The sequence below is a fragment of the Triturus cristatus genome, chromosome 7, assembly GCF_964204655.1.
Source record: "Triturus cristatus chromosome 7, aTriCri1.1, whole genome shotgun sequence".
Classification (NCBI taxonomy): Eukaryota; Metazoa; Chordata; class Amphibia; order Caudata; family Salamandridae; genus Triturus; species Triturus cristatus.
Genome location: NC_140590.1, coordinates 1,867,784,204 through 1,867,812,164, shown reverse-complemented (window position 1 = coordinate 1,867,812,164; position 27,961 = coordinate 1,867,784,204). Strand labels below are relative to the sequence as shown.

At 44.4% G+C, this 27,961-nt stretch overlaps 1 protein-coding gene across 3 annotated transcripts in view; it reads right to left on the bottom strand.

The window, feature by feature from the left end:
- LOC146813540 (double-stranded RNA-specific adenosine deaminase-like) overlaps nucleotides 1-27,961 on the bottom strand; it is a 318,386-nt gene that overhangs the window by 104,374 nt on the left and 186,051 nt on the right. For all 3 annotated transcript variants that reach the window (XM_085620305.1, XM_085620304.1, XM_085620303.1), the window contains one exon: nucleotides 27,239-27,450. In XM_085620305.1, the coding sequence (XP_085476431.1) occupies nucleotides 27,239-27,450 (212 nt within the window). The remainder of the gene's footprint in view (nucleotides 1-27,238; nucleotides 27,451-27,961) is intronic.

Sequence of the window (27,961 nt, the reverse complement as noted above, 5' to 3'; positions counted from 1 at the left end):
CAGCAACTGGCCCCAACTGGTTCTGACCCCCACCGGTGGGAAAAACAAGTGAGGAAGAGAAGTGTGCCCACCTCTGCCAACTCCACCCCTCAGGTGGGAGAGGCGAGGTGAAGCACAACTCTTAGTCCCTGCCGTCTTGCAGATGAGGGGACTCAGCCAACCAAGGAAAGCGTACTGCCCCCTCCCTCTGGAGGGCGACATAATAGGGGGTGTACCCACCCCAGGGAAGGGACCCACTGGTCCCAACATTTTACCTACCTGTAACGCCCCAAAATCTAGTATTTAGGGGCACCCCTGAACCTCGCTTCCTCAGACCAGACAAGAAAAGAAGGACTGGATAGCTGTGTCGAAGCTAACAAGAGGAAGACGCCCATTGACTTGGCCACAGCCCTACCGGCCTGTCTCCCAACTCGAACTTGCTCCTGCGAAATTCCGGTGTGTCCGGCAGCCAGCAACCTTGAAAACCCCGGAGGACCTGCCTCTGCCTTCAACCACAAAGACTGTCTCCCGTGAACACCGGATTTGTTCATCTCCAACCTCTGGCTCCGGCCGGACACCGCAATTCCGCACCACTGTGCACCCGCCGTCCACGGCCCGAGCTCGAGTGGGCAAACACCACAAGGAGGCCTCCCCGGCGATCCTGACCCAAGATCCGGCCACCCCTGACCTGCCTCAAGCATCCAGCAGACGCCTGCAGCCTAAATCCAGACGGTCCCCCAAACCGCGACCAGGAACTGGTAAGAAGATCCGACCCTAAAAGGCCCCCCTGCACCCGACGCACTACGGCCTTGGGTGGCCAAACCGACGGTGCCTAACCAACCCCCAACATCCTAACTTACCTCTCGAAGTGGTGGTCACACCCAGAAGACCTTCGTCCCTGAGCCTGCAGTGCATTTGCAAACCAAAGGTTCCCCATTGCAAACAGGGTGCCCAACGTCGAAAAAGCATCCTACACCCGGCCGCCCCAGTGCCGCTGAGGGTGCACCTTTGGTGCTACTTTGTTTCCCCATTTGCCCTGAGCTAAAGTCCACGAGCTTTGCTCCCACAACCAAGTGGCCTGCTTGCCAGCAGCCCCTAACCGGAGGCCCCCTATCCCCCGTTGGATAACATTGGGCCTCAGCACTCTGCACCTGGCTGCCCTAGTGCCGCTGAGGGTGTAACAAGAGTGCATCCTTGACCCTGGGGGACCTGAGCCTAACCCCAGAACCTCAACTCAGACTACCAAATACTCACCTCAATACCGATAACACTATTTTCTTCCATAGGAGAACATAGACTGGTTTGGAAAATTGTGGAGTTTGAAAACCTAAAGAAATTCTTTAAAATTGTACTATTTAACAATAATGCTTTTACTTACCTGTATACAGGAAATGTCCCAGTGTAGTATCCAGGTATACTACACAGTGTAAGAAAAGTAAACTCAAAATTAACTTTCCTGTAATCTTACTGAAAATCCTATACAAAGTATATGTACTGTATTTACAAAGCATTGCATCTCTCTGAAATAATACTGTAAGTCAAAACAAAGTGCATTTACAATTGCAATCCAAACTGTGTTACAATCTGTATATTTACTACAAAGTACTTATCATTTACCAGTGCCAGGCTTGCTTGGTTCTAGGAAATATAATAACTAAAAAAGAATATTTTTATACAAAAACAATTGGTCTGAAGTTCAGTCTGAGTGTGTGAATTCATTTGCTGCCTGAGTGTGTACAACAAATGCTTAACACTGTCCTCGGATACTGCCTTACTGCTCGCCCACACTATCACAAATAGAGAGTGAGGTTCTATCTAACCTTACCTCTGCCTACCTTTGGGGTTCCACTGGACTCTGTGCACACTGTACCTCACTTTGGTATAGTTTATAGCGAGTCAGCTTCCTACAGTCCCATTCAACAGCATTAGCGTACTCCAACAATCTGTTTCCAGATGGCTCTAGTCTGCATAGACTGATCACCAAAACACTGACTGAAACCAAGAGCACATTGCATAAAGGAAACAAGTATTGGTAAAGCAAATAGGTCTCTCCTATGAGTGAGCTATTGGCTTTGGCAATCAGGTGGGGGTGATGAACGGACTATCGGGTGGGTGTGGATAACAGGACTGGTAAATAAAAAAAAAAACAAACAAAAAAAAGGGCGTTATGAAGCAGCCAGCACTGACTGCTTCATAGCCCTTTTTTGCCTTTTAGCCTGTTGGGAGGGGGGCTTAGAAGAAACAGGAGTGGAATGAGAGAAGACAGCAGACGAAAGAGCCAGCGACAAAAGATGCACTCTGTAGTGGGTCACTCTCGGCGCCTGCTTCACCTCTCGTGACTCGGGCGAATCACTTCATCTTCCCATGCCTCCGATGTAACTGGTGCATGCGTAAAGAGCTCCAATACCTTCGCCTCAAGTTCGTGCCATAAACCCCCCCCCCAAAAAAAATTATAACAATAATAATGTAATCTTCCCATGTCTACATTAAAAGAATGTGTCCTTGTGTAATGTAACTGGTGCTCGCGTAAAGTGCTCCAATACTTTCGGCTTGACTCTGTGCTGAATAAAGAATGCAACACATTTTTTTTAAATCAGAGGCTTACCAGAAGCATGACGTGGACAAAGCCATCTGGCCTCCCATCCAATTTATTATGCCTCCCTGCTCACTAGGTGTTATGTTGCCACAGGTCACCCACGCCAATGGGAAGGAGGGGCAACACGAGGGAATAAGCAGACGCAGAGTGGGAGGGAGCAGACGACAGATCCGCTACAAAAGATTAACTCTGTAGAGTGTCGCAATGAAAAGAAAAAATTGCTCCCAAAAGTGCGAGCAGTGTAAGGACACAAGTACTTGGGCCATGCTCCAAGAGACAGTCACATTCAAGAAGAGGGAAGTGCTGACCGCAGCGCTGACCAGCAGGAAGCAAGTGATCAAGAGTGGCGTTGATGCTCCCCAATGTAGGTAATGGTCAGCCTCCAAGCCCACTAACAGTAAACAAAACGTCTCGAAGAGACAGAGAATGCGCCGCCTACGCAAGACCTAAAAATTGAGGCTCTATCAAGAAACATATTTATTTATATATCGGCATAGTGTCCACATGTTTACTGCTCGGACCCCCAGACAGAGCCTCTTTACAGGTCTGCTTGGCTGACTCACTGACTTTCCATTAAGGATTTTCTTGCTACTCCAAGTCATTATAAAGGTCAATGCAGATCCAAGCCTAGGAAGGAAAAGCGACTTGTAATCCTAATTTTCTGAAGTCTAGGATTACTTTTTTCTTTATCCAAGTACCAAAATCAGGATGTAGTAGTGATGTTCAGGGGTTGTGGTGATGGCACACACACATATATATATATATATAAATATAAAAACGTAAATCGCCACTGTCGATGCCTTCCCAAGACACAAGAGACGAAGAGCGGACCCAAGTTTTGTGCCAATTTAAAGTGCTTTATTCAGTTGCCCAGCCAGTCCGTCATGACGCGTTTCGACCCCCACTCGGGTCTTGATCACATGACACATTGCTAACGGAAACAGCGGTATTTAAGGAAATGGACAGGAAATGGCTTTCACGTGTGTTGCAACTAAAATAGACATGGAAAACATACTGCAATAAGCCATTACAATAATATCATGATCACCGAAAAAATCCCACAATATATAAATATATAATATATAAATATAAATACATACAAAATATATAAAATTATTTAAAATCTAAATATATCTAAAATAGGATTTCTCAATGGTTATTCATCAATCTTGTTGTTTTTTTATGTCATAATAATTGTAATTTAATCGCACAGTCCATACTTTCAACAATGGGTTTCCCAATAGAACTCCCTGACTTGGTCCGCGTTTCTTATTACAGCAGATTCCTAAATTCATATGTTGCTAACATCTCCACAAATAACAATTAACTTTTCTTTATCTAATGAAAAAATATATATATATTATCTACTGGCGGTCGCCAGTAGATAGTTATAGTTAGGACCGTGTTTCCATAGGAAATCTCAAAATTCTATTTTGAATAACTTTGGTGCCGGTTGACGAATCCTCGCGAAATTTTCAAAACTAATGGGGCGCTCCGCTCAGCTCCTACCCTGAAAGTCTCGGGGGGATTAGTCAAGCGGGGGCCTAGAAAAAAGGGGGGTCCCAAAACGCGTTTTCCCCGTGCATTTTCCCATAGGACCTTTAGTCGAAGGTGCAGCCTGAACGGCTGAACAGAATTACTTGAAATTTGGCAGAGAGGTAGTCCTCAGGTCAGGGATGTGCCTTTTGTATATATGGAGTCAATCTGTTCAGTAGTTCCAGAGAAAATTGCAGTAAAAAGCACATACATATCTATAGCCGCGCACCGTGCGCGCACCCTAGCATGCGCGAGCGTAATTTTGATTGGTTGTTACATGTCAGTCAACGTTCGAATCGGTCGAAATCAGGAAGTGTCGGCCACCATTTAGGTTGGTTTTCAGTACGAGAGTGGAAAAGTAAGGTGGCGAACGTGAAAAGGGGGCAGGGTAGAGAGTTCCTGACCCCCTAGCCTTTGTCAGGGGGTCCCTGAAGGACCCCGAAGGCAGAAAAAAACATTTTAATTTTTTTCTTTTTTTAAATCGCGGGGGTGCGCGCACGGCGAAAAACCATAAAAAAAGAAATAATTTTTAATACATAGTTTATTGAAAAATAAATATATAAAAAAAATAATAATACATACATAACTTAGCATTTAAAAAACCATACAAATTCACTGAAAAAACCATAGGTTTCACACACGTTATAGTTAGGTGGATATTTCAATCATAAAAAACCAATGAAATTGCCCCGTTATAGTTACTTCAGATAACTATAACCCGCGCGACCGCCACTCTATCACAAGGATGATGTCATCAGTGATGTCAAGAGTGATGCCACTGACCATGTCATGAGTGATGTAATATGTGACATCATGAGCAGAGGATTGCGGGCGCGCGAGTTATAGTTATCTGAAGTAACTATAACGGGGGAATTTCATTGGTTTTTTACGAGTGTAATTTCCACCTAACTATAACATGTGTGACACCTATGGTTTTTTAAGTGAATATATATATATATATATATTACCTATTGGCGGTCGCCAGTAGGTAGTTATAGTTAGGACCGTGTTTCCATAGGAAATCTCAAAATTCTATTTTGAATAACTTTGGCACCGGTTGACGAATCCTCGCAAAATTTTCAAAACTAATGGGGCGCTACGCTCCGCTCCTACCCTGAAAGTCTCGGGGTGATTCGTCAAGCAGGGGCTGAGAAAAAAGGGGGTTCCCAAAACGCGTTTTCCCCATGCATTTTTCCATAGGACCTTTAGACACAGCTACAGCCCGAACGGCTGAACAGAATTACTTGTAATTTGGCAGAGAGGTAGTCCGCAGGTCAAGGATGTGCCTTTTGTAGGTCTGGTGTAAATCTGTTCAGTAGTTCCTGAGAAAATAGCATTTAAATCAATATATATATCTGTAAGCGCGCTCCGTGCGCTTACGGTAAGCTTACCGTACGCGTACGGTGACGTGCGCGAGCTCAATTCTGATTGGTGGTTACATGACTGTAAACATTCGAATCGGTCGAAATCAGGAAGCATCGGCCGCCATTTTCTGTCTCTCGCAGTGAAAAACAAAGGCTGATAACATGAAAAGGGGGCAACGAAGAGAGTTGCAGACCCTCTAGCGTTCGTCAGGGGGTTCACAAAGGACCAAAAAGTATGAAAAATAAATTTAATAATTTGAAAGAAAAATCGCGGAGTGCGCGTACGATAAGCTTACGGTAAAAAAAAAAAAAAAAAAAGAATTAACAATCACATTTAATATATAAATCTAAGGACCCCCAAGGGAGGAAAAAACAATTGATATTTTGTAAAAAATGGCGAGGCGTGCTCGGTACGAAATGCGCAACGTGGGCGCTCGGTGTGCGAAGCGCACCGAGTGCCCACAGCGCGCGCACGGTACGCGAAGCGCACCGTGCGCGCAAAAATTACAAATAAATACATAACTTAGCATTTAAAAAACCGTACAAATTCACTGAAAAAACCATAGGTTTCACACACGTTATAGTTAGGAATTAGCATTTAAAAAACCTTGCAAATTCACTTAAAAAACCATAGGTTTCACACAAGTTATAGTTAGCTGTACATTTCACTCGTAAAAAACCAATGAAATTCCACGTTATATTTAGATCAGGTAACTATAACTTGCGCGACCGCAATGCACAATGTGTCATTTCAGATGTCATCATTGATGTCATGAGTGATGTCACTGACCATGTCAGAAGTGATGTAATATGTCACGTCATCAGCAGTTTATTGTGGTCGCGCAAGTTATAGTTACCTGATCTAACTATAACGTGGAATTTCATTGGTTTTTTACGAGTGAAATGTACAGCTAACTATAACTTGTGTGAAACCTATGGTTTTTTAAGTGAATATATATATATTATCTACTGGCGGTCGCCAGTAGATAGTTATAGTTAGGACCGTGTTTCCATAGGAAATCCACAACATTCTTTTTTTTTTTTTTATTATATTTCAAATCTTTTTTATTGAGAAAGAAATCAAAGACATACAGTAAAAAAACAATAATGACAATAAAGAATTATAAATGACAATAATGACATATGCAATCCAGAGCCCCTGAGCACTGACAAATCGAACTGGTGAATCGCTAGGGGACTCGCCCCTTCACAGACTAACATGGATTATAGTCCTGAATACATAGCAATAAAAACTGTACATAAAATTCTCATCAGGACTATAGTTCTGACCTTGCATCCGAATAACATGAGGAATCCTATAGTGAGGCTAGTGATGAAACTGAATTTGGAGATACTGAAACTGGGTCTAGATGAATTGAATGAAGTATACGAGTTAGATGAGATGAATTACATCAATTAATTACATGAAGTAATTGAATTAAATTAAATTAAATTAAATGAATTAAATAAAACCCCTAAGTGAAAGTAAAAGAAATGAAATAAAATAAATAAGTAGTCGAAGGACGTCACGAATTCCAACCCGCACCAGACACTCCGCTTGCATTATGGTGAGTAAGCATCATATCAGCCCATGCCTTATATCATACGTGTACCACAGCAGCTGCCACACCCTGTACTCTATGATCTAGAAGGCATAACACGTCTCTTCCCCTCAGGGCGGGTCAAACGAGAACGATGAGCTGTCCAGGGATTTCCAGAGCCTCCTATTGGGAGCGCGCCACGGGGAGGAGTGTAGCGCTGGATTGTCAGCCCCTCTCAGGAACGAAAGCCAATCCTGCCACACCCTGAATGAGACCTCAGAGGCGCTCTTCCATTTACATAACACCACTTTGCATGCTAAAGTAAGCATGATGTCTAACAGCTGACGGTCATTGTTATTAGGAAGGTCATTATCCAACACCCCCAACAGAACATATACAAACTCCCTCTTGGATTTGATCTTAAAAGTATGGTCTATGCAGTCGAACACTTTCCCCCAAAACAGACCTAGTGCAGAACACCCAAAAAGCATATGGGCCAAGTCACCAACCGCTATATTACAGTTCCAACATAGGGGGCTGTCCCTCAGATGCAATCGATGGAGTTTCTCGGGCGTCCAATATGTCCTGTTAAGGAGCATGTATTTGGTTTGGACCAGAATCGGGGAGATCTTATTCGACAGAGCAGCAGTATGGATCAAGTCCCAATCAAATACCAAACCAGTAGAGTTAGACTCAGATTCCCATCTGGATTCATTCTTCTTGTATGCCTTCCTTGGGATGGGAAGGAGTAATTTATAGATTTTAGAGACAAAGTGACCTGCCCTCAAGAATCGTGGAACCTGGGTCAGAAGCCAAGGGTCACTAGGGTTAAGAGAGCGATTAGACAAAACAACCTTAAGTTTCAAAAAATCATAAAAATCCATTGGAGACAGGTTGTGACGAGCCTGAAGCGAGGAGAACGGTAGTGGTTGTTTATCCTCAAACAAGTCCTTAACCAGATTAATGCCTTTCCTAGACCATTCTTCCCACTGCAAAGGCCTCCCTTCCATTTTAAACAACGGATTATGCCATAACGATCCCATAGTAGACTTCCTCCATAACAAACCTGTTTTATGAGTCTGATCTAGTCTCAGAAGCGCTCTTCTCGTATTCAGTAATATATACTTGGAATGGGGCAGATGTGCCAAATCCATTGAGAGGAATATTGTTAGGGGGGCATCACCAGCCAGAGATTTTTCAATCTCAATCCACAAGGGGGTATATTCCGCATCTCCACACAACCACTGTGCACCCTGTTTACACAGAAATGCCGTCTGGTAGTTCCTAAAGCTAGGAAGGCCCAGGCCGCCCTTCTCTTTTGATAGCTGTAGCTTCTTCATAGATATCCTGGGTTTCTTCCCCTGCCACAGGAACCCACCAAACAACCCATCTACCTTTGTCAAGAAGGCTTCCGAGAACGTCATTGGTAACATGGACGCCAGATAATTTACCAGTGGTGTCACCATCATTTTTAGGGTTTCCACCCTACCCCACCATGAAAGGAATTTTGGAGACCATCCTTCCAATAATTTAGAAATTTTCTTCAGAATCAAGGTTTCGTTCACCCCTAACGTTGTGACTAGATCTTTCTCAAATTCCAGTCCCAAGTATTTAAAGCAGCCTGGCTGCCACGTCAATCCTGAGTCCCCCATGATCTCCTTATTACCAAAATTATTTAACAATTTCACCTCTGTTTTATCCTTATTTAACTTGTATCCTGATACCTTGGAGAAATCGTCAATGGTAGAAAGAAGAGCCGGTATAGCCTCTTCCGCTCTTTCCGAAACTATTAAGACATCATCCGCATATGCCGTCAACTTTATTGTACATTCTTCAAATGGGATACCTGCAATACCATCGTTATTTCTCAATCGATAGAGAAAGGGTTCAATGGCCAATAGGAACAGTGATGGCGAGAGAGGACAACCCTGTCTAGTACCTTGGTGTAAATCAAACGAGGAGGAGAATGATCCTCCAGCCCTAACTCTCGCCGAGGGACAAGAGTACAAAGACATCACCATCTTTGTAAAAGTTTGACCCAAATTGAATTTATTTAGGACTGCCTGCAGATAGTTCCAATCCACCCTATCGAACGCCTTCTCTGCGTCAAGCGTGATAGCAACCGTGGGTGTAGGTAACAGTCTTGCCCTTTCAAGGACATGCGCCAATATTCTAGTATTGTCGCTCGACAATCTGTGTTTCAAAAATCCCGCCTGTGAGGCGTGTATCAATTTGGGTAGGACCTTTTGAAGCCGATTGGCCAAAATCATGGCTAGAAGTTTACAATCGAGATTAATGAGGGAGATAGGCCTATAGTTCTTTGGCAGTGCCGGATCTTTCCCTTCTTTCGGCAGTACTGCAATGATGGCTTCCGATAACGTTCCCCTCACCTCTCCTACATCACTGATTTCTTGGAATAGATGTAGAAGTGGTTGTGATAGAAGTGCGGAAAAACTCTTGTAAAACCTAGCGGTGAACCCATCTGGACCGGGTGCCTTACCGCATTTTAGCGCTTTAATGACTGTCTCTACTTCCTGAAGAGTGATGGGTTCGTTAAGGCCATCACGATCTATATTGGACAGGGATGGGAGTTTGCAGCCCTCCAAGTAGCCGTCTATTTTGGAATCAACTACCTCCTTGTTCTTGGCATAAAGTTGCTCATAAAATTGCTTGAATACTTCCGCTATCTCCACTGGGTCAGAGTGTGTCGTCCCCCCTTGGTCTTTGATGGAAATTATCGTATTCTTTTGGACTTTAAACTTGAGGTATGCCGCGAGGCTTTTCCCTGCCTTGTTTGACGCACAGAGCTTGAATTGTTTCCTCTTAGTCAACCAAGTTCCTGCTCTCTCACTGACTATTTTGTTATATTCATACTTTTTATTAGCTAGTTTATTCAGTGTGTCCTCTTTCCTGTCTGACAGGTGTTTCTTTTCCAACGCTGCAATTTCTCTTTCCAAGGCCTCCAGAGCTTTATTGTGTTCCTTATTGATAACCGATTTTATTTTAATAACTACTCCCCTTATCGTACTTTTTAGCGCCTCCCACCGAATCAGATCCGAAGTGTCCCCCCTACCATTATGCTCTAGGTAGTCACCAATCGCGGACTCTATCTCCACCCTATATTGTTCTTTATCAAGGACCTCCTCATTAAACCTCCAGATTGATTGTCTGACGGAAGATTTAACATTGGAAATGGACAGGGAGATACATGAGTGGTCGGATAAGACCTTGGGCTCTATAGATGTTTCCTCCATTCTAGGAATGCCATTCTTTGTTATAAATAGATAATCTATCCTGGAGAATGAGTCATGTGGTGGAGAGTAAAAGGTATAATCCCTCCCATCCGGGTTCTGTAATCTCCATGTATCTACCAGTTGGAATCGAGTGCACAGATTAGTGAAGGCCTTATGAGATTTATTGCTACGAAAGGAGCATCTAGAATCCCTGTCTAACACCGGGTCAAATGGGAGATTAAAGTCCCCTGCCATAATGTGAATGGCTGAATCCGGGATATTCTCTAGTTGTTTAGCCAGATCCGACCAGAACGTGAGATCACAGGTATTAGGGGCATAAACATTTGTCACATAGAATTCAGTGTCGTCCTTCGACAACTTGGACGTAACCCACCGCCCCTTTGAGTCCGACTCAAAGGAGAGTAAGTCCACGTTAGACTTTTTCGCGATCAATGTCAGGACTCCATTTTTCTTCCCTATCGCCTCCGACCCTGCGACCTCGACAAAAAATTTATTCCTAAGGGTATGAAATTGTGAGGCCTCAAGCTTAGTTTCCTGCAGCATCACAATGTCACCCTTTTGCCTACGTAAATATTCTAGAATCTTTTGGCGCTTGACTGGCTGGTTCAGACCCTTGACATTGAAAGAAAGCAATTTCAATTTATTCACTCTCGTCACGCCTATAGGAGTATCAATAGCAGATAATGACATGACTAATCAAGGCCAACATGGTGGATTGAAAACAGCCTGTACATTCTACAAGGGCAACAACAAGGGAACCGTCCTAGAACAGGAGTGTATAGCGACTGGACACACGCAGTATCAAGATCGTAACAACCACCCCGACGTGGATGCTGACAATATGAAGAGACTGATTTTGGGGTACATTTGGAAATGACATAGGCATAGGTAGGATCGTGATAGTGTAATCGACATAGGCATTGGCAATAAAATGGACCTGGCGCGTGCTGGAACATGACGTAGATGGTAACATAAGCAATAACATAAATACAAAATAACACAAAAAAGAAATACACATCCCCCCCACTCTCCCTCTCCCATCCTCCCACCTCCCCCTCACCCACCCAAACACCCTCTCCCACCCCTCCACCCCGATTTAAACTAGTAGGCATGGTGACACGGAAAGACTAGTGTTCCTCCCATGGTCACAAAACGTAGTTGTGCCGGCAATCCGGAGATTGACCCAACCTCCAAACAACATAATTAGATAACCGAGCCTATTTAGGCAACACTAAATCCTAAGTTATCAGTAACCAGTAACAGTAATAATCTGCAATACTCACTTTCCCTGACCTTAACCATACTAACAAAAGGCACTTTCGGGCAGAACAATGAGCAAGTAATAGATATATATAGCAAGGCATGGTTAGTAACCAACACTCGAATAGAGCACAAGTCATCCTAGAACACAAAGGAGAAGATTCCCCCCCTCTCTATTCCTTGGAAATAATCCACCACTACAACGGAACAACAGACCAAAACATCAGAGACCAGCATTATATAGCCCCATATGACCCGTGGAATGATAGTCTGTTATGGATTCAGGGAGTTCTACTTAGATGATGAAGTGGAAGCCACCGTTGACGTGTCCATATGTAGCTCATCACCTCCCTCCATACATTGCCTAAGTTTCACCGGGTCCGTGAAAACCTGCGGGGATCCTTTGATGAAGACGCGGAACTTTGCTGGTCCTACAAAACCAAACTGGTAACCCAGCGACTTCAACTGTGGTCGCAAAGCAAGAAAAGCCTTCCTCGTGTCAACAGTCTCCTTACTGTAGTCCTGTGATATAAACACCTTACTAGATTTCCATAGCACATGGTTATTTTTGCGTACAAATGATAGTATCTGTTCCACATGCTGGTATCGCAATGGTTTGCAGACAATTGGTCGCGGCCCTCTTTGACCCGGCAAGATCCTGCCTGGAACTCTATGCGCTCTGTCAAATTCCAGTGGGTGATGGAAGCTAAGATTAGTCGCCTGCGAAAACCATGTTTCTAGAAATGAGACACAGGACCCATACGTTTCTTCTGACCCCTCCGGAATCCCAAAAAGGCGTAGGTTCCCCCTTCGATTTCTGTCTTCCAATTCCGACAGCTTCCGTGACATTTGCTCAGTGGAAATATGTAGTTGTTTCAACGAGCTACATGTTTTGGATTCCATATCCTCCAGGCGGCTAATTCTTGATTCCGACTCCGTCAATCTGGCATTGGTTTCCCTGATATCTTTGCGAATTGCTACGATTTCTTCTTTTGTAGATTTCGCAATCTCTCTGACCTCTTCTAATCTATTTAATATTATGTCCATTGTGTCCGTTACATCCTTCTTACCCTTGACCGGCGAGATCGGATTGGGTGGCTCTGCCTTGAGTCTTTTTAAATTCTTGGTATCTTTATTTGCCTCTTTGTCCCCCATCTTGGAAACGCACTCAGAGGCTATCAGGCACAATCACAAATCTCAAAGACAGTCACCCCAGCAAGGGCACCTCAATGTTGTCACAGCTCCAGGACAGACTCACTGTTGTTTAGCTGACTTCGTCTTCCATGCGTCACTCAGACATCAGCTACACTGTTGGTGTACATGTAATGTAAACAGGAAGCCCCCAGCATCTTCAGTACTCACGTCCTTCATTAGAGTTTAGCATTATTTTCCGTACTTCTGAAGTCGGCATACATCTACAAATCCTCTTTCCACCGTCTCATTCAGGCTCATTGCCTTCGTTAGGGATCCTAAGCTTCATTGTGATCATTTATGGCCATTCACACACTCCAACGCGGCTGCATTTCTTATGCACTTCTGATGCACTTGCTCTTCTATGCACTCGTATGCGCAACGCGCAGCCTTACTTCCTCCATCCAGGTCGCCGTGAGTCCACCAACCAGTTTCCATCCAGTTTGCATCCAAATTGCATCAGCGGCCCCCAGTGACCTCGCTCGAATACAATATTCCATCTGTTTCAGGAATTCGCTGGTGCTCCGGGGAACTTAGCCGTCACCGCCGCCGCCATTTTGTGTTTATCCGAACCTCAGTAATTCACTGCTGACCCAGCCCATGGCGGTGAGAGCCACAACTCCAAAAGCACTCCCCGTTCGTGTGCGTAAGCGCCAGCTTCGAACCAGTAGCGTGTCCCCCACTGACCTTCCTCATATAACCGTCGAGTCGCTCACCGAGACCGGGATTCAGGGACCCCCATCGCCGCCATCTTGCGCGTCCGCGTGTTCTCTCCTGACGGGGAACGCCACCGCGGTCCAACCTGGAAGTGTCCACATACACGCATTACATCATGTGTATCTCACGACCTTCCACGGCGGACCGTTACTCGTTGCGACGATATCTTTAACGCTGGCCTCCGCTTTCCGCTCGACAAGGTCTCACTGCCTCATGTCTCGCTCGGCATCCGCCTCCAGGGGATTCGGCGATAACTCTCCAACGCGACTGCCCAGGCGTCTCAAATTTGGACCAGAGTCGGGCCTCGCACTCCGATCGCCATATCAGTCGTTTTCCGCTCGCATGACTCGCATTTGACTCCGTCAGCTGCTTCGGATTACACGACCACGGGAGGAGCAGCGCACTAAGCCGCCATCTTCCCCGGCGTCCAAACCACGCCCCCCGGAAAATCCACAACATTCTATTTGGAATAACTTTGGCGCCGGTTGACGAATCCTCGCGAAATTTTCAAAATAGGTGGGGTGCTCCGCTCCTACCCTGAAAGTCTCGGGGGGATTCGTCAAGCGGGGCCTGAGGAAAAAAGGGGGATCCCAAAACGCGTTTTCCCCATGCAATTTTCCATAGGGACCTTTAGTCCAAGGTACAGCCCGAACGGCTGAACAGAATTACTTGAAATTTGGCAGAGAGGTAGTCCTCATGTCAGGGAAGTGCCTTTTGCAGGTCTGGTGTCAATCTGTTCAGTAGTTCCTGAGAAAATCAAAAGTAAAATCATATACATATGTGGGCGGAGCCTAACCACACATCTCATCCTGAGATCTGATTGGCTGTCAGCACTTCATCCAAGAAGTGTTGGCAGCCATCTTTGGACCAATATACATGATAGCACCTCATTAAAAAGCATTGAAGTTAATAGAAGGTTTTAAGACTTTAGTTACATTATAAATCATTTGTTGATGGTACCATACTCATTTTAGGAATTGTGGTATGTTCTAAGGTGATTTCACCATGTGAAAAAGCCTTCTGCTGGGATATCATGATTGAGAGAAAAATATTTTCTCATGCTTTTCCCACAGAGGTTTGGAAGGTGATCTATAAGCTAAACTGAGAGCTTATTTTCTGTAAATTCACATTATCTTTCTCAGTCGTGTGAGAATGAAGTCTGACATTCTCAGTAAAACATGTACATCCAACAAGGGCAGAGACTGTCAGTTGATTCCTTTGTGTTCTACTGCAGCTTCCCAGAGTGTTCCAAAGAACTACTAGAGCGCTAACAGTCCTACTTATGATAAACGTACGGCACACCTGAAGCCATCTTGCTTGGATTAAAGTGGTAACTCTTAAAACATTTAATTTAAAAAGGAACAAAATGAGGGGGTTAATTTTTCCATAAAAAGTATGATTAGTGCTGCAGAAAGAAAAATTAGGGCACATTGAGTGAATTCTCAAATCCTCTTCTATTTCATTAAAAAATTCTGACATGCAGACTGAAACATGCACTTTCAATACCAGCAGCAGTTTTCCCTGGTGAGCAGTAGCTTTACTACAGTGATCTAATGAGCAAAAAGAGTGCTAACATTCTGAATTTATGGCAAATGTGTGACACATCTGAATGCCTGCTTGATGGAATCAAAGTAAAAAACTGAAAGTATTTCCTACTGAGGAGACTGCAGTAAATGAGGAAATTAGGAAACTTCATAACAAATAAGTCTCCCAAGATGGCCACCAGAGACAAAAGAGCCCAAATGTAGCCCAAATATCACCCAGATGTAGCCCAAGTATAGCCCAATGACAGAATGTCCCAGAGTGTTCTTAAAAACAACTAGAGCGCTTACTGTCTTCATTATGACAAAAGTATGGCACACCTGAAGCCATCTTGATTGGAATAAACCGGTAACACTTAAAACATTTAATTTAAAAAGGAACACAATGAGGGGGTTCATTTCGCCATAGAAATTATGATTAATGCTGAAGAAAGAAAATGAGGGCACATTTTGAGTGACTTCTCAAATCCTCTTCTATTTCATTAAAAAATTCTGACATGCAGACTGAAACATGCACTTTTAATACCAGGAGCAGACTTCCATGGTGAACAGTAGTTTTACTACAGTGATCTAATGAGCAACTAGAGTGCTAACATTCAGAATTTATGGCAAATGCGTGACATATCTGAATACCTTCATGATGGAATCAAAGTAAAAAACTGAAAGCATTTCCTACTGAGGAGACTGCAGTACATGAGGAAATTAGGAAACTTCATAACAAATAAATCTCCCAAGATGGCCACCGGAGACAAAAGAGCCCAAATGTAGCCCAAAATCACCCAGATGTAGCCCAAATATAGCCCAAAGACAGAAGTGTGCAAAACACTTATTATTTTGTGTTTTTGCAGTGTTATATAGTGCAGACTTGTCAGGTATTGGAGTGCTTTACATGAGCATTGGTTACATCACACAAGAACAAATTCATTTTGGTTGTAGACATGGGGAGACTAAGTGATTTGACCAGAATCACAGAATGTCGAGCTGAAGCAGAAACTCCAACCTGGTTCCCCAGTTGCAAAGTCTGCAGTTCTGGAAGTAACACCACATCCTCTCCCCTAAGTGCAACATTTATTCAAGTGGTCAACTGGATAAAAAAAACAAAGATAACAAATAATTTAAAAGTGCTTTGTCGCTATTTGAAAAGTCAGAAAATATGTCCTTATTTTAGTCTTTTAGAGCACTAACCATAATTTTGATGCCAATAAGACCCTCTCATATATGTAATTTCTAAAGGAAATGCTCTAGGTATTACGGTTTTGATTACATCAAGATGACGTCAGGCGTTCCACACTTTTGTAATAAATACAGAATGTTAGCAATCTAGTTGTTCATTAGGATACTGTTGAGAGGCAGAGGCCAGGGGCACGGACTCTGAAAATTGAAGGCAGGTAGGAGGGTGCAAAGGCAACAATTTAACCACACTGAGCAGGCAGGAAGGGCCGTGGCAGCACAACAGACTATGGAGGGCAGTGGAAAGGGGGGCAGGGGCAACAAACCAACAATACAGGACTTGCAAGAGAGGCTGTGGCAATGTAATAGACCATTGTGGGCAAAAGGAAGAGGCAATGGTAGTACAACCATACATGCCAACAGACCCGATTCAGCCAGGAAACGTCCAATGTTTTTAAGCTCAAATGGGCTTTATTTGATCTGTCTCCTGTCTACAATCTCCTCTTTTTCAATGTAACTCAAAGGGGAAAATCAATACCCCAGTTTTTTTTCAAAATCTCCCTCTTACCAAGTTCAAAATGTTCGCAAGTATGGTACATTGGATCATGGAAGGAAATGGGGTAGGGACATGGACTTGGATAACAGAGGATAGGAGGGATATAGAGAGGTGCACCAAACTGACCCTGCAAGGCAGGCATCAGGGTTTGCAGCAGCACAATACACCACACAGGGCATGCGGGGCGGGAGTGCAGCACAACAATCCATAGAAAGCAAGAGGGAGGGGACAGGACCATGCACATGGACAACAGAGAACAGAGGGGCAAGAGGCAATGGTAGCTAGCTGACCATAATGGACAGACAGGAGAGAAAGCTGCAGCATAGCAGACCATAAAGGGCAGGAGGGACGGATCAGGGGCATTACAATGGAACAGACAAGCCAGGAGGCAGGGAGTAGGGGTCTGAACATGTAAACAGAGGGCTGGGGGCAAGGGGGCAGGGCAGGAGCAGCAAGATAGCCATGCAGGTCAGGCAGGATGGGCACTAGAAGCAAGACACACCATGAAGAGCAACACTGAGACTGTGATGGCATACACACAGACCATGGAGGGAAGGTGGGAGGGGGTCAGGGGCAGCTAACTGACCACACAGGGAAGGTGGGAGGGGCCATGGCAGCACAGAAGACCATGCATGGCAAGTGGGAGGGTTAGTGGCAGCACAATGGCTATGATGGGCAAGAAGTAGGGTGCAGGGGCATGCACAAAGGACGATGGAGGATAGAAGGGAGGGTCAGGACCTGTGCACAGACAAGAAAGTTCAGGGAAAGGGGCCTCACAACAGACCGCACGGGCAGGCAGGAGGAGCAGTTGCAGCACAACGGACCAGGGAGGGCAGAAGGGTGTGGCAGTACAATGGACCATGTAGGACAGGAGGAAGAGGATAGGGGCATGGCATGTGGACAGACAGGGTGGAGGTGGCAGGGACAGGTTACAGTCATCTGACAATGCTAGGCAGGTGGGAGGGGAGTGGCAGCTCAACAGAACACTCAGAGTAGATAGGAGTGGCAGGTCCATGGAACATGGTGGGCAAAAAGGATGGAGCAGGGGCATGCACAAAGACATCGAAGGTTATATTAGGGTGAGAGGAGGTCTGCCACTCTATCACAAGGATGATGTCATCAGTGATGTCATGAGTGATGTCACTGACCATGTCATGAGTGATATAATATGTGACGTCATCAGCAGTGCATTGCGGGCGCGCGAGTTATAGTTAGCTGAACTAACTATAACGGGGGAATTTCAATGGTTTTGTACAAGTGAAAAGTCCAGCTAACTATAACACCCCTGAAACCTATGGTTTTTTCAGTGAATTTCTGAGGTTTTTTAAATGCTAATTCCTAACTATAACGTGCCTGAAACCTATGGTCTTTTCTGTGAATTTCAAAGGTTTTTTAAATGCTAATTTCTAACTATGCCTACAGAGATAGGACATGTTAAGAAAGAAGAAAAAATGCACAGAAAGAAAAAAAAGAAGTGCAGAATGAAGCAACAGAAGTCCTCAAAGACTAAGAAAAGTTTAGGAAGAAGGATAACGTGCAGAAAGAACAAAAAGAAGAGCAGAAAGAAGCCTTGTTGCAAAATTATCCTGTACCCTCAACTTTTTCAGACGGATACTGGTGGTAACTGAGTCTGACTAACCAGTCCTAGAGCCAGTGCTATGTTAAAAGACACTTAGAATACAGTGAAAACACCTACATACACTAGGGAACATTATGCGTTGGGGTCTCCCTGTGATTAGCATGACCTCCTCTGTAAGCCCCTAGTATGTAATAGGGCAGGGGGATTAAAACTACCTCTTAAAACAGGCCACAGGGCGTTTTTGCACACATTAACTCAGGCCCCGTCCCCTCCCTTCACCACTGTGTAAACACGCCCTGTGTCCGTTTTTAGTTGGGAGATTAAGTTCATTTGAATCCTGAGGGTCCCTAGGGTCCAACTAGCCCAGTAGGTACCTCCAGTAAGTGTCACAGAGCTGCGTTGCAGAGAGGTGTAAAAAGTGGCACGGCCTGGACCACCTCTCTGCAATGCAGCTCAGTGGCGCTTACTGGAAGCACTTGGTGGGCTAGTTAGCCCCCAGGGGCCCTCAGTATTGAAGGAAAATTATATCCCCAATTTAAAACGTGCCATAGTGCGTGTCTGCACACGTCACCTCAGGCCCCGTCCCCTCCCTTCACCACTGTGTAAACGCGCCCTGTGGCTGTTCTAAGTTGAGAGATTAAGTCCCCTTGAATCCTAAGGGTCCCTAGGGTCAAACTAGACCACTAGGTACCTCCAGTAAGCGCCACAGAGCTGCGTTGCAGAGAGGTGTAAAAAGGGGCTTGGCCTCAGAACACCTGTCTGCAGCGCAGCTCCCTGGTGCATACTGGAGATGCCTGTTGGGCTAGTTGGCCCTCAGGGACCCTCAGTATTGAAGAGGAATTAATTCCTCAACTTACAACTGGCCAGGGGGCGCGTTTGCAGAGTGCTGCAAGGAGGGGGCGTGGCCTCCGGCACGATGCCAGTCTTTTATTTATTTTAATTTTTTAAGAAGGGGGGCTGTGTGGTTCGCCTTCTTATTCTAATTTATTGGCCCTGATGACCCCATCCCCCAGGGCCTGTCTCCTAATTATATTTTTTTGACCCCAATCCCCAGGGCCGGCCACTGTTTTTTATTATTTTTAAAAAATATATATTTATAGAAACACCTAGGACATGCTGGACAAACCGTACATACCTATCACCATGACGATTTGTGTGATATTCATTAAAAGGCGACTATGCATACAATGAATCCACGTGGAATGTATTTACACCACTAGTGAAGCTCTGACATGTCTGATGCCCTACCGTGCCTAATCCCGGTAGACACCCTTGTCGTTTATTTATACAAACATGGGTAGCTATTGACGGGCACATTTAATACACATGCACACCAAGCCATTCAAAGGGGATTCGACAAAAATTCGTCCAAAACTATGCAAGAAACCCCCCTCACGGTTAATAAAACACACATCCACTGCCGGATGTGTAATACTTTTAATTTTACTCTCTGGAAAGGGGACGAACATCACTTGAGAGTCACAGCGCGCTCCTGGCAGAGCCCAATGCTGTGTTACACCCACCATTGCCTGCTGAGTGCCACACACCTCTGTGTTATATTCCACTAGCTAGTGCATATGCTATGACACTCTCTAGCCCATGTGCACTGTAACACCACCCCGTGAATATGTCATGCCACAATTGTCTTCGCACGGGTTATATTGCCCCATCTAACGTGCCTTCCTCGATGCCTATGTTATAACGCACAGTGCTATGCCATACATATTACAATCTGGGATCCATATCTTTGTCACAGTGCATATGCAACGTTACACTCCCCAGGACATATTTTATATTACAACTTTAGAGACTAGTTAGGTTACACAACACTGCCCTGTGCATATTACACTCCAAGGCGCATATCGCATAGCACGCGCTAGTGCCTGTGCTATCTCGCGCTCTCCAATGAATCTGTCATTGCGCACAATGTATTGCATATTATATTTCACGCCCGGTTCATCTTATATCACACTTTTTGGTGCATAGTTTATACCATACACTATATCTAGTTTTCATTTTCAATCGTGCTCTCAGGACTATGTTCTATATAACACTGTGTTCACCTACCCTTTTCACGGGAATTACATTTTGCGATAGGGGGTGGAGGGTCAGGGGGCGTTTCTGCCAAGTGAGCCCGGAGTCACAGTCACAAATGTCCTTTTCTTCATGAATAAAAGTGAGATTATGCTGTATACTTGTTCATATTTTAAGTAGTTCGCACAGACCCACGTTTTAAAAACAATAAAGTTCCTAATACCCGCCTTCTCTGAACAGTTAGCTTGCTGCCCCATCCCCCTCCTCCCTATCCTCTGTTGTGTGAATCCATGGACTAGCCTCCTCCCTCCTGCCATGCATGGTCTGATGTGCTGCCACTGCCCTCAATTTAGTATGATGTACCAGTCCACTCCTCCTGCCCTCCATTGCCCAATTCTATGCCCCATCATTGACCTCCTGCTTAAACTCTGTGCTTAGCTTGCTGCCCCTATTCTCCTTCCCCCGGCCCTTCGATGTCTTTGTGCATGCCCCTGCTCCATCCTTTTTGCCCACTATGTTCCATGGACCTGCCACTCCTATCTACTCTGAGTGTTCTGTTGAGCTGCCACTCCCCTCCCACCTGCCTAGCATCGTCAGATGACTGTAACCTGTCCCTGCCACCTCCACCCTGCCTGTCCACATGCCATGCCCCTATCCTCTTCCTCCTGTCCTACATGGTCCATTGTACTGCCACACCCTTCTGCCCTCCCTGGTCTGTTGTGCTGCAACTGCTCCTCCTGCCTGCTCCGTGCGGTCTGTTGTGAGGCCCCTTCCCCTGAACTTTGTCTGTGCACAGGTCCTGACCCACCCTTCTATCCTCCATCGTCCTTTGTGCATGCCCCTGCACCCTCCTTCTTGCCCATCATAGCCATTGTGCTACCACTAACCCTCCCACTTGCCATGCATGGTCTTCTGTGCTGCCATGGCCCCTCCCACCTTCCCTGTGTGGTCAGTTAGCTGCCCCTGAACACCTCCCACCTTCCCTCCATGGTCTGTGTGTATGCCATCACAGTCTCACTGTTGCTCTTCATGGTGTGTCTTGCTTCTAGTGCCCATCCTGCCTGACCTCCATGGCTATCTTGCTGCTCCTGCCCTGCCCCCTTGCCCCCAGCCCTCTGTTTACATGTGCAGACCCCTACTCCCTCCCTCCTGGCTTGTCTGTTCCATTGTAATGCCCCCGATCCATCCCTCCTGCCCTTTATGGTCTGTTATGCTGCAGCTTTCTCTCCTGTCTGTCCATTATGGTCCTGCCTCTTGCCCCTCTGTTCTCTGTTGTCCATGTGCATGGTCCTGTCCCCTCCCTCTTGCTTTCTATGGATTGTTGTGCTGCACTCCCGTCCCGCATACCCTGTGTGGTGTATTGTGCTGCTGCAAACCCTGATGCCTGCCCTGCAGGGTCAGTTTGGTGCACCTCTCCATGTCCCTCCTGTCCTCTGTTATCCAAGTCCATGTCCCTACCCCATTCCCTTCCATGATCCAATGTACCATACTTGCGAACATTTTGAACTTGGTAAGAGGGAGATTTAGAAAAAAAACTGGGGTATTGATTTTCCCCTTTGAGTTACATTGAAAAAGAGGAGATTGTAGACAGGAACCAGATCAAATAAAGCCCATTTGAGCTTAAAAACATTGGACGTTTCCTGGCTGAATCGGGTCTGTTGGCATGTATGGTTGTACTACCATTGCCTCTTCCTTCTGCCCACAATGGTCTATTACATTGCCACAGCCTCTCTTGCAAGTCCCGTATTGTTGGTTTGTTGCCCCTGCCCCCCTTTCCACTGCCCTCCATAGTCTGTTGTGCTGCCACGGCCCTTCCTGCCTGCTCAGTGTGGTTAAATTGTTGCCTTTGCACCCTCCTACCTGCCTTCAATTTTCAGAGTCCGTGCCCCTGGCCTCTGCCTCTCAACAGTATCCTAATGAACAACTAGATTGCTAACATTCTGTATTTATTACAAAAGTGTGGAACGCCTGACGTCATCTTGATGTAATCAAAACTGTAATACCTAGAGCATTTCCTTTAGAAATTACATATATGAGAGGGTCTTATTGGCATCAAAATTATGGTTAGTGCTCTAAAAGACTAAAATAAGGACATGTTTTCTGAGTTTTCAAATAGCGAGAAAGCACTTTTAAATTATTTGTTACCTTTATGGTTTTTTTATCACTTGATTAAATGTTGCACTTAGGGGAGAGGATGTGGTGTTACTTCCAGAACTGCAGACTTTGCAACTGGGGAACCAGGTTGAAGTTTCTGCTTCAGCTCGACATTCTGTGATTCTGGTCAAATCACTTAGTCTCCCCATGTCTACAACCAAAATGAATTTGTTCTTGTGTGATGTAACCAATGCTCATGTAAAGCACTCCAATACCTGACAAGTCTGCACTATATAACACTGCAAAAACACAAAATAATAAGTGTTTTGCACACTTCTGTCATTGGGCTATATTTGGGCTACATCTGGGTGATTTTGGGCTACATTTGGGCTCTTTTGTCTCCGGTGGCCATCTTGGGAGATTTATTTGTTATGAAGTTTCCTAATTTCCTCATGTACTGCAGTCTCCTCAGTAGGAAATGCTTTCAGTTTTTTACTTTGATTCCATCATGAAGGTATTCAGATATGTCACACATTTGCCATAAATTCTGAATGTTAGCACTCTAGTTGCTCATTAGATCACTGTAGTAAAACTACTGTTCACCATGGAAGTCTGCTCCTGGTATTAAAAGTGCATGTTTCAGTCTGCATGTCAGAATTTTTTAATGAAATAGAAGAGGATTTGAGAAGTCACTCAAAATGTGCCCTCATTTTCTTTCTTCAGCATTAATCATAATTTCTATGGCAAAATGAACCCCCTCATTGTGTTCCTTTTTAAATTAAATGTTTTAAGTGTTACCAGTTTATTCCAATCAAGATGGCTTCAGGTGTGCCATACTTTTGTCATAATGAAGACAGTAAGCGCTCTAGTTGTTTTTAAGAACACTCTGGGACATTCTGTCATTGGGATATACTTGGGCTACATCTGGGCTACATTTGGGCTCTTTTGTCTCTGGTGGCCATCTTGGCAGACTTATTTGTTATGAAGTTTCCTAATTTCCTCATTTACTGCAGTCTCCTCAGTAGGAAATACTTTTAGTTTTTTACTTTGATTCCAAAGGCATTCAGATGTGTCACACATTTGCCATAAATTCAGAATGTTAGCACTCTTTTTGCTCATTAGATCACTGTAGTAAAGCTACTGCTCACCAGGGAAAACTGCTGCTGGTATTGAAAGTGCATGTTTAAGTCTGCATGTCAGAATTTTTTAATGAAATAGAAGAGGATTTGAGAAGTCACTCAAAATGTGCCCACATTTTTCTTTCTGCAGCACTAATCATATTTTTTATGAAAAAATGAACACCCTCATTGTGTTCCTTTTTAAATTAAATGTTTTAAGAGTTACCACTTTAATCCAAGCAAGATGGCTTCAGGTGTGCCATACGTTTATCATAAGTAGGACTGTTAGCGCTCTAGTTGTTCTTTGGAACACTCTGGGAAGCTGCAGTAGAACACAAAGGAATCAACTGACAGTCTCTGCCCTTGTTGGATGTACATGTTTTACTGAGAATGTCAGACTTCATTCTCACATGACTGAGAAAGATAATGTGAATTTACAGAAAATAAGCTCTCAGTTTAGCTTATAGATCACCTTCCAAACCTCTGTGGGAAAAGCATGAGAAAATATTTTTCTCTCAATCATGATATCCCAGCAGAAGGCTTTTTCACATGGTGAAATCACCTTAGAACATACCACAATTCCTAAAATGAGTATGGTACCATCAACAAATGATTTATAATGTAACTAAAGTCTTAAAACCTTCTATTAACTGCAATGCCTTTTAATGAGGTGCTATCATGTATATTGGTCCCAAGATTGCTGCCAACACTTCTTGGATGAAGTGCTGACAGCCAATCAGATCTCAGGATGAGATGTGTGGTTAGGCTCCGCCCACATATATATATGATTTTACTTTTGATTTTCTCAGGAACTACTGAACAGATTGACACCAGACCTGCAAAAGGCACATCCCTGACCTGAGGAGTACCTCTCTGCCAAATTTCAAGTAATTCTGTTCAGCCGTTCAGGCTGTACCTTGGGCTAAAGGTCCCTATGGAAAATTGCATGGGGAAAACGCGTTTTGGGACCCCGCTTTTTTCTCAGCCCCCGCTTGACGAATCCCCCCCGAGACTTTCAGGGTAGGAGCGGAGCGGAGTGCCCCACCTATTTTGAAAATTTCGCGAGGATTCGTCTACCGGCGCCAAAGTTTTTCCAAATAGAATGTTGCGGATTTCCTATGGAAACACGGTCCTAATTATAACTATCTACTGGCGACCGCCAGTAGAATGTAAATATATATATATATTCACTTAAAAAACCATAGGTTTCACACATGTTATAGTTAGGTGGATATTTCACTCGTAAAAAACCAATGAAATTCCCCCGTTATAGTTACTTCAGATAGCTATAACCCGCGCGCCCGCAATCCTCTGCTCATGATGTCACATATTACATCACTCATGACATGAATTTTCTTCTAGGTAATTGTTTTTGCATTAGCAATATATGACTATGTGAAAAATGACGATACAAACAGTAACTTTTCCATGTTTACTACTTACGTAATCAGCACTAGCACTTTAAATTGAGGGCTTGTCAATGCGTGTGGTCAGGTGATCAAGGCTGCTTGGACGGCCGAAACGCGTCCTGGACATCGAAAATGGGAAATGAATAAAGCAAACTGTTCTGGTATAACAGTGGTCTGTGCCCGTAATTTTCCTTCAGGAAAAAGAATTGCGAGTTGCTTCAAGTTTTAACCGGTGAATGGCTGTTGCCGGTTCACAGACCCCCTCCTGGATCGAGGCTCTGCCATAACCAGCTGACTGCCTACGAGGTCGCCGAGCCGAGGCAACTATAACTCACGCGACCGCAATCCTCTGCTGATGACGTCAGATATTACATCACTGTATTTAGACACTTATTTACCCATGTCTTCTTCCATTAATTTTTAGCTATACATATATTACAAAAATTTTTTTTTCAGAAAGACACATATGTCATCAGTGATGTAATATCTGACGTCATCAGCAGAGGATTGCGGTCGCGTGAGTTATAGTTGCCTGCACTAACTATAACGGGGGAATTTCAATGGTTTTTCACGAGTGAAATGTCCAGCTAACTATAACATGTGTGAAACCTATGGTTTTTTAAGTGAATTTGCAAGGTTTTTTAAATGCTAATTCCTAACTATAACGTGTGTGAAACCTATGGTTTTTTCAGTGAATTTGTACGGTTTTTTAAATGCTAAGTTATGTATTTATTTTTTTAAGGTTTTTCACCGTGCGCGTACCGTACGCGCGCGGTGCGCTTCGCGCACCGCACGCTACGCATTTTACGGAATTTTTCGGTTTGTACCGTACGCGCATGCTACGCGCACTCCGCGATTTTTCGAAAAAACATTTAAAGAAATTTTGGCCCTTGGGGGTCCTTCTGGGACCCCCTGACAAAGGCTAGGGGGTCAGGAATTGTCCACCCTGCCCCCTTTTCACGTTCTCCACCTTTGTTTTTCACCCCCTCAGACTGCGAGAGACAAAATGGCGGCCGACACTTCCTGGTTTCGACCGATTCAAATGTTTACTAAGATCTAACAACCAATCAGAATCCCGCTCGCGCACGGCAGCGTGCGCGTACGGTAAGTTTTACCGTACGCGCACGGTGCGCGCCTATAGATATATATATGCTTTTAAATGCTATTTTCTCAGGAAATACTGAACAGATTTACACCAGACCTGCAAAAGGCACATCCCTGACCTGAGGACTACCTCTCTGCCAAATTTCAAGTAATTCTGTTCAGCCGTTCGGGCTGTAGCTTGGACTAAAGGTCCTATGGAAAAATGCATGGGGAAAACGCGTTTTGGGACCCCCCCTTTTTCTCAGCCCCCGCTTGACGAATCCCCCCGAGACTTTCAGGGAAGGAGCGGAGCAGAGCGCCCCACCTATTTTGAAAATTTTGCGAGGATTCGTCAATCGGCGCCAAAGTTATTCCAAATAGAATGTTGCGGATTTCCTATGGAAACACGATCCTAACTAATATATATATATATATATATATATATATACACACACACACACACACACACACACACACATTTGCACATACTCCCCAATATTTTGCACTTTTGAACGGTTTTGCACTATTATTGAAAATGTTGCTATGCACCTTTTGCACTTGTACAGATTGTTAGTTCCCATACTTATTGGTAAACCATACGGGAAATTTATCTACCTGGCACTGCTTCACCTTTCTTGTTGTTTGGTTGTTCTTCAAGGATTTATCCTGTCATATCAACGTATTTATACAACAAGCTTAGCCGGAATTTTGCTAATAATATATTTCCGTATTTTACATTACATGAAATACTAACCGTAATTATCTTATCATTATATAATTATGTTGTGTTCTAACAAACATTGTGCAATGTGATGTTGATGTTTTCCACTGTATCTCACCAAGTCTGTTTTCTTGGTCTAGTACCATGTGATCAGGAAGTGGGTGGATACTATGCAGCGCTTAAAAAACACTCAGTGCAATTTGTCTCCGCATGTGAACAAGGGCTCTCGAGCCCGAAACGCGTCATGTTATGCTGAGAGAATTGGTCGAATAAATATCTTGCCTGAAGATTCCTGTGGTCCGTCTCTCCTTCTTCGCCGTTCGGAGGTTGTGGGAGTTTTAACACTATATATATATATATATTAAATCACATTATAAACTCAAGGTTAAGTTCCATATATTTGTGGTCTGGGCCCTTGTAACAAAAGAGATTTTGATTTAAGTGCAGGTATTAGACTAGTGTACACTCATCTGCTTACTCATGGAAAAGACTTACCGAGGATTGTCCGGTGATCCTGTCACCTCGACTAGTTTGAATTCAGCGCCACAGCCTTTGGCACGGGCAAACTCCCGAACGCCCTTCATAGGATCCTCACGCAGGTATCTCATCAGATCTTCAACACTACATGATCTGGAAGTTTTGGTACTACCAGGGGTAAGTTTGGCAGAAGAAAATACTTCCTTTGTAGGAGCTTGTATTTTTGGTGCCTGTAGATACAGGGAGCAAGCAATACAGATTTAGGGGTAGGACATAGCACTAACATTGTTTCCTTATGATTAGTATCCTGCAGATTGCAAAGAGCAAAGGGTGATGCAAATGCAAACAGAAAACACACACAGAGTAGGAAACTTCTACAGCCCCTGGGTACATGGAATGTTTACAGCACACAAGGGAGCAGTCACAAGCTCATCTACCAGAAGCATGTAGACTGTGGATGGAACTAGGAACATAGATAAAGCATGGGAACCAAAACCAGCATGAGGTACAGAAACCGTGGCGATAGCATCTGCGCCACAACCAGCACGATGTACAGAAACCATTGGGACAGCGTCTGTGCCACAACCAGCATGATGAAAGAAACCACAGCGACAGCAGCTGTACAACAACCAGCATGATGAAAGAAACCACAGCGACAGCAGTTGTACAACAACCAGCATGAAGAACAGAAACCATTGGGACAGCAGCTCTGCCACAACCAGCATGGGGAACAGAAACCAC